Source organism: Alnus glutinosa, chromosome 2, assembly GCF_958979055.1.
Source record: "Alnus glutinosa chromosome 2, dhAlnGlut1.1, whole genome shotgun sequence".
In the NCBI taxonomy this organism is placed as follows: domain Eukaryota; kingdom Viridiplantae; phylum Streptophyta; class Magnoliopsida; order Fagales; family Betulaceae; genus Alnus; species Alnus glutinosa.
The window spans coordinates 4300636-4308580 of record NC_084887.1 but is presented as its reverse complement, the minus strand read 5'-3'; the positions used below and the strand labels follow the sequence as shown (position 1 = coordinate 4308580).

The window sequence follows — 7945 nt, the reverse complement described above, 5'->3', positions numbered from 1 at the left end:
TTTTGATACTAGAGTGAGCGACTTGTAATTTAGGCCAATCACAGAGACCAATGGTACAATTTTTTCTAAAAAAATATTTTGACCCCCCTAAACAAAAATCCTTGCTCCGACACTGGTGGCAACAATTTGATTATCACATATACGTAGAGGATTAAGTTAGTCAAAGATAAAATGTTAAACAAAACCAAGTATTCTTCTCAGAGTAACCAAAGTTGGGATACTTCCAATACAATTCCTCAAATTTCATCTTGGATATCTCATTATAATCAGAATTTGGCTTTTGCTCTGCTGGGATCTTCTGATAATCTTAAATCCCAGTAAGGCAACAACAATGAAGGAATTCTCAATGACAAAAGTGCTCTGAACCGAATGTGAAACTACCAAGCTCTCTATACAATGATCAATATGGCTGAGGCCGGCCAGGGACCTTCCTGATTTCTAACATGATAATTTAGGGTCAATGGTGCCCCTACTACTGTCTATGTTGAATGATAAAAGCCAGACACTGTTACGCATGTATGTGAATTAATTCCTCTTCTTTGCATTCTCTAATTGCAATTTCCATCACTTGACCAGCAGAAGGAGGCAAAACATCACAACAATGCCTTCTTGGAGCCTGCAACTGAATACAAAGCGAATATGGATCAGAAATTGGTAATAACAATAATTTCATGCCATTCATTCTAAGCGCTCATAAGTAGGACAGAGATTCCCAGCAATTTTGCTTGCCGGATTGCTAGCAATTCAGACAACAAATGTAAGATAGCCTCTATAGGGCCCATCTGCTCCAACAAGTTTCAGACAATCTACTCACTTGTTTGAAAAGGTGGACCCCATAAAAGCTCTCTCACATTTTTTACTTGAATTGCTAGCAATTTGAACAAAAAATTGCTGAAAATCCGTATCCAAGTAAGTAATTGAACTTCCAATATCCAAAATCTGTTTAGCAATACCTGCTTAATATCAAGGTCTAACTTATGTGAGAATACTCTGATCTCTTGCAGTTTCCTTGGTGAAGCCATGTCCTGTGAGCAATTTACAAAAGACTTCTTGTAATTGCTCTTGATTCCATCCCAATTGGAATATAAACTATCTAGAAAGAAAATGGTAGGTCTTCTACAAGGGTCAGGATGGAGTTCTCTTGTGTTTAACGTATAGACTCCTGCCAAAGCATTTCCCTTTTTCCACTGCCTGAATGTCTCTTGCACATGGAGAGCATCTGGAAAATATAAATGGTTTGGGAATATTTGAACAGCATAACCCCATGACACGGAAATGGTCCATGCAAACCATCTATCATAGCAGATTGTTTGCTGTAAGATCCTCTGGGAATCAACATTTGCAGCTTCAAATAGATGTTCTATAGCTTCAATAGTTGTCATGTTTGGGAAGATTGGGCTTATGTGATCCAAGTGATGCAGGGATACCAAGGGTGTCATCGGATGTGCCGCTAACAGACCAAACACATCACCCCGAATATCCACCTTCAATTTCCAAACCAGAATGAAAAATTAATTCAAAAGAAAAAATGCAGAAAGAGTACTTAATGTTAAATTATAACCGTTAATAATGTCACAAGATTTTACACGTAAATTTAATTGTTTAGTGGCTGACATTGTTACGTGAACTACCACATCAATTTATAAGGAACTTGTAATAAACACTCGAAACAAATTCATACCTGATGGAAGCCGGGCTCATGTGTCAAACCTACTCCAAGCTCTGCCAAGCAAGAGTAGACCCTTGAATCACTTCCATAGAGATGTGGATACCGTTCTATACAAGAGTCAAAAACCTTTGCCAAAACTTTTGCTAGAGGGTAACTTATAGCAAAACCTGCCCCCCCAAAAGCCATTCCAAAGCCAAAAACCCTGTTGTGCTCTAAAATCTCCGACTGAGCCCCAATGTAGTACCAAAGCCCATGATCATACTTCGAAAGTGTCTTCACCAAATTCTCCGGAAAGAAAACCGTGTCATCGTCGCCGAAGACATACCAATGCACACCGGGATGGTTGAGCGCCACAAGCTCAGAAACAACACGTGCCACACGAATTGCTGACCTTGGACCATTCCTGTAAGTGTAACGAAATCTTGAAGTGTCCTCAGAGATGCACACCGGAGGAAGCAAACCGTCGTCTTCGGCTTGTTCATCGGACGGAAGGCTTTCGAGGAACACGCAGCCTCTCATTTGACGGGGTTTCCACCAAAGCCGAACATGCTCTTTCCTCCTAGGCCAAGAGTTCTTGCTAGAAGCAATTCCAAACACAATATGCTCAAGAGAGGTTGGTGCATAAACACCTCCAGATGAAGAAAATGTATGCACGATCTTTGAAGAGGTGATGAATAGTGACACAAGTAGATAAAATATACATATAGCAGACAAGACAATAACGAGGTTTATCAGCCGAGACGATTGGTTTTTGGATGGTGATCGAAAAAGCTGCATGTTTAGGAGAAAGGGTGAAGGAAATGGCTTTGGAGAGGATGATTATCGTTGCTACCCTGAAAGGCCGTTCAAATTGCGTTCAAGTAAAAACTACCGCAATTCACGGCGAAAGCAAGACATAATAAATCTTGGCGTCCTAATTAAGTTGGTTACTTCTCCATGTGTGGAAAGAGAACATATGGGGTAGGCCGTAGGTGTTGACAAGCCAAAAGAGCCCATTCTTTCGCCGATCAGAGCCGTCCAAATGGTGGGCTAGCTGATCAGAATCAAGTCAAGTCAACAACTTTGACGATGTTGGTAGCAAAGATAGAGAGAAGCAGAGAGGGAGGCTACTTGTCTTTATGCGTTAGGTGTTAGAGAGTATTGGTCAATAGATTGAAGTGGAGTAATAACTAAACCATTCACTTATTATTGCTTAATTAATGAAAATGGGCAGCAACGCTCGCAGGTTGCAAGCCCCAAGGCCATCTACCCATGTGCAAGGATGCAAGGTCCGAGCCCCTTGGATTTTGAAGATGAGTAAAAAATAAGCAAATACACATGATCCTAAGGAACACCGGCTCAGATGGATCGGGATCCCTCTTATTACCTCCATCCCAGGTTATTATGCAGCAGCTCCTTCTCATAGCCCCTACAACTTTCCCTACCTCTCCTCTTTGGGCAGGAGATTATAGGAGATCCGACTTTACTTGAAGCTAAAATACGTCTGTATATGGACTTGAATTCCATGAATATGATATCCATCTAGCTAGCGTGAGTTGTTGTGAATCAATCCAAATTGAAGAAAAAATTGAATATTTATTAGTGCATAAAGTCCGTGGTACCAACAGAACCAGAAAACTTTACCACCCAACAATTCGGCTTAAATGGATTGAGATCCCGTACAATTGGAGATCCCTCTTATTACCCTTTAACCAGGTTATTGTACAGGAGCTCCTTCTCGCAGCCCAGACAATTTTCCCTGCCCCTCTTCTTTGGAGGGTAGATTATAGGGGATCTGACTAACATAACCACCGAACAATTCGCAACTTCATTTGCAAAAATTTAAAACACACAAATAAATAAATAAAATGAAGGCATGCTGTAAGGTACAAAATGTCAAGGGTTGTTCTTGTTACTCTTAATTTTATAACCGAGAAACCAAGTACAAGACCAACTGCTCTTCTCTTCACTTCCCAAACCTTCCCCGCAATATACAGAAGGTAAGGCACAGGAAAACAATAGCTTGAAGAGAAAAAAATCTTTCCAATCCTTGTATAAATTAGTAGCCTCATGCATGAGGCATTATTCTTCTATAGAACAAAACTAATAAACAACTTCATAAGCTCTATCATCATCAGATGTATCTAAAAGTAACTAATTCCAAATACATGACCATACACCATAATCCATAACAAATCTTGCACATTTCATGCTAGATACTAGTGTCATCTCTCTTCTTTGGCGTGTAATCAGCATTCTTCCTTTATGTGTATCTTTTTATCAAAATTTCTCAGAGGTAATACAATCTGTGAACTTATCAGGAAATAGCCAATTCTTTTCTGGGCCAAACACCTTATTTGCTGGCAGAGGACTTTCTGCTGAAAAAAAATCACCAGCCATCTTCAAGCACCTTTTTTTCTTTTTTTCCCTCCTGAAAGGAGAGAAGCAACTTTGGCTGTTAGCAAATACAACAAACATTGAGGAAATCTCAATGGCGTACCCGTCGCAGATCTCTAGAAATAAACTACTTCTGCAAACATTAGTTCAATGGTATGCATATCTACAATCTCCAATTAAGAATTATGTTCTGAAAAAGAATAACAAGGAAAAGGGAAAATTAGTCCCCCCCCCCCACCCCAAGAAAAAAAAAAAAGACAGAGGAGGGGGGGGGGGGAGAGAGAGAGCGAGAGAGAGAATTAGCAGAGGCCATGCATTAACATAAAGTATCTGCCACAATGAATAAAGTATCACATTCCATCTACTTTCATTAGGTCATCCAATTTTAGTGGAACCACTCAAACCAGGAAAGTCATTATACACAGATTAATCACCAGCCATAGCACTGAATTTCCGATAATCATAATTTTGCAACTATGTTCAAAGAACTGCAGCAGAATAGGGTAAGTCATTTCAATGTACAGAAAAGCAAACAAATTATATAAGGTACTGTTTACACCTTCTAGAATATGAAACACAACTTGTGAGGAAAAACGTACTTCTAAAAAGTGTATTACAAGGTTAATTCAACTTAATTGCAAATTCTTGATTAAATTTCTCAATTTTGTATTGAAATGATTTCAACAGGAAAGTACCACCACCCACTCTTCCTGTGTGGTTGGATGAAGACATCTTAGAGTCTACAAATGAAAACTATTCATGTTAATTTAAAAATCAAAATAGTTTTAATTGTAGTCCTCTATACGATGTTATTCAAAATGTCCAGTACAAATCATTCTTTACGGAGAAGTTTCCAAAAACAAAAGTACTGAGAAAATACCTTGCAGTTTGCTACCAAAACTGCTTCAAAACTTTCTGAGCTTTGTTTGTACTTCAAAGTTTCCTCTTCCCAAGAAATGCTAGATATGCATGGAAATTAGTTCATCAACTCCACATTGTCTAATGTTAATGACCATCGACTCGTTAAAGGAGGGCAAAATGTTGCAGCACTGACGACGTGGAGCCTTCATCTGGATTAAAGAGGATTACAATTGTTACACCTCACTAACTCCAAATGACTAATATGTGAAGAAAGTATCACATGATGAACTTATGAATTGCAAATCAATCGTATTTAAACAGGTTTAGCAATACCTGTTCAATATCAAGCTCAAGCATCTGAGAGATAACTTTGATGTGTTTCAAATTCTTTACTGCACTAGGTCTGACACACTCTTTCACCACATGCCTGGTGTAGTAGCTCCACACAACACCTTTATCAGGTATAACACTTTCCAAAAAGAAGATTACAGGCCTTTTACATGGATCTTTAGGATACTCTCTCATTTTAAACATATAATGACTAGCATCAATATTGATACTCCTCTTCCATGGCGTAAAGGTTCTCTGCAGCGAAAGGAGATCTGGGAGAGATTCATTACCATCAAACACCTGGATAGCATAACCCCACGCAACTGAAATAGTCAATGAATTTGAAGGGTCATAGCAGACACTTTGCTGCAAAATCCTGGCAGGATCAGCATTCACAGCTTCAAAAAGACGTCCCATTGCTTGAGTCCTGCTTATGTTAGGGAAGATTGGCTCCACAGCATCCAAATGATGAAGGGACAGTAGAGGAGATAATGGATGTGAAGACAGCATCCCAAACAAATTCCCCCTCATATCAACCTGGTATGGATATAACCGAGTCATGAATTGGCTTTACAACTCAGTCAATCAACATGTAATAGTCCTGTACTTGATGAGCAGATAAGCTCAATTGAATGTCCAAAAATATAAATAGTAAACTGAGATAAAATAATAAGATGATCTCGGAATCTAGCAAGGTTATTCAGCCAACCCATGTCAGTCAGCTAAATGACCTCTACCAAAAAAAATTCTATTATTGGTGCATGCTCACATTAGCTAGTAACTATGTTCATGTTCATATAAACCAATAACTAGTAGATCAGGCAGACAGTAACATTCCATCATCATCAAATACAGAAAAGGAAGAAGCAAGGGCAGAAAATACTAAAAAGGATTCAATGGAGGTCCAAGAACTATAAAGTGCCAACACTCCACTCCTACTCTGCCTTGATACAGAGATGTGGAACCTCACCAAGGCTTCGGACCCACCCCTGGGGAGTAAACCCTAAATACACGACCACACCAACCAGAACCGTGTACCAGGTAATCCAGAAAAACTCTAGTGTGGAATCAAACTCAGGGTGTCTGAGTCTACGGCTCATCCCAAGCTCGTCCATTGACCACTAGGCTACACCTTGACAGGTCGTCCATTGACCACTAGGCTACACCTTGACAGGTCGAGACCATATACATTGTACTGCAAGTAGCATTCGTATTCGAGATCCACAGGGTAAAACCATTATTTTGCACTATAACTGTCTCATCATTGCTTACTAACAAAGACTTCTTCCAACTCAGTTAATGTTTATTACAGAAGAACTAATCAATCATGTCCAATCCATAAAACATTAGTTCCATGTGCATAATCACAACCCCAATTTTCTCAGCTATCTCATTCACTAAAATTTTTAAGAAATATCTACTCCTATACCACATATTTACTCATCCTGTGTGTTCCACGCCTCAACTTAAAAGGGGCTGGTCGATTGGCTCTTCAACTTGGGTCATCCCAAGAAGCATTACCTAAGTAGAAGGTTGTGACCAACCCCAGAGATTAATCCCTGCAATTACCTAATACCAAAGACAGCAAACTACACGTCTCCTAAAACTTCCGTTTTTTCTTTTATTTTATTTTTTTAATTTTCAACATCTACATTGGACTATTTATCATAAATTAAACTTAGTTTGAGCATTAAAAACAATCATAATATAATTATATCATATCATTACAACAAATGTAATTATATCCGATTCATAATGTTACTCAAAATTAATTGATTGGAAAATGCTTAATCAATCTTTACCTGATGAAACCCAGGTTCATGAGTTAAACCAACACCGAGCTCCGCCAAGCACGAGAAAACCCTAGCGTCGCTTCCGTACAAGTGTGCGTACCTCACCAAGCACGAATCCAAAACCCTCGCCAAAACCTTAGCGAGCGAGTAGCTTATCGCGAAGCCTCCACCGCCAAACGCCATGTCGAACGAGTACTTCACATTCTGCTCGTAGCTCTCCGAGTTGCTACCAACGTAGAACCACCGTGCGTGGTCGTACTTCGCTAGGGTTTTCACCAGGTTGTCCACGAAGAAAACGGTATCGTCGTCGCCGAACACGTACCACCGCACGTCCTTCTCGTCGCGGTCCACTATCTCTTTCACCGCGCGCGCCACGCGGATCGCCGACCGGAGACCTCCACGGAACGTATACGGGAACTTGGAGGTGTCAGCGGAAACGACGACCGGAGGGACGGTACCGTCATCGGAGGCGGCAACGCTGTCTAGGAAAGCGAACGCACGCGTGGAGTTGGGGGAGTACCAGAGGCGGAGGTAAGGCTTCCGTCGGGGCCAGGACTTGGACGAGGAGGCAATGGCGAACAGGAGGTGTCGGCGCGTGAGTGGATAATCTGAGGCGCGCGAGATTATGGTCGGCGGCGCGTGGCAATTGTGGCGGTTGAAGAGGAGGTAGAGGATGAAGAGGAAGGAGACTATCAAGAGGAGGGTTTTGAGGCGCGAGGGATTCAGGGTTTTGGGTAGCGTTATTAGGCGCATTTTCGAGCAAGTGAGAGCGTGGGAGTGAGAGAAAGAAAGACAAAGATAGCGGATTGTGCGTTTAAAGAAGGAAAGTCTGCGTTTCGTTGGCTTTTTCCAGGACATTAATGCCAGAGGGATCTACCTGAGGAAGATTTTGATCCAACTTCTTCGCTTCGGTTAT

At 40.8% G+C, this 7945-nt stretch overlaps 2 protein-coding genes across 3 annotated transcripts; both read right to left on the bottom strand.

Annotated features, from left to right (window-relative positions):
* Nucleotides 1–230: 230 nt before the first annotated feature.
* LOC133861713 (uncharacterized) lies at nt 231–2485 on the bottom strand. The gene is made up of 3 exons (XM_062297509.1): nt 1682–2485; nt 954–1484; nt 231–622 (listed from the first exon to the last, which is right to left on the bottom strand). Exons 1-3 carry the CDS (start codon nt 2444–2446, stop codon nt 509–511), a joined length of 1410 nt encoding a protein of 469 aa, XP_062153493.1. The 5' UTR covers nt 2447–2485; the 3' UTR covers nt 231–508.
* Nucleotides 2486–3530: 1045 nt separating this feature from the next.
* LOC133862048 (uncharacterized) lies at nt 3531–7945 on the bottom strand. Of its 2 annotated transcripts, XR_009899112.1 has the most exons (4): nt 7039–7945; nt 5240–5773; nt 4926–5115; nt 3531–4079 (listed from the first exon to the last, which is right to left on the bottom strand). XR_009899112.1 is itself a non-coding variant. In XM_062297898.1 (3 exons), the coding sequence occupies exons 1-3, from the start codon at nt 7885–7887 to the stop codon at nt 5005–5007; spliced, it is 1494 nt and encodes a 497-aa protein (XP_062153882.1). In that variant the 5' UTR covers nt 7888–7945; the 3' UTR covers nt 4925–5004. The 2 variants fall into 2 exon arrangements, 1 of the variants encoding a protein (XP_062153882.1); XM_062297898.1 differs by lacking the exon at nt 3531–4079 and having other exon boundaries at nt 4925–5115.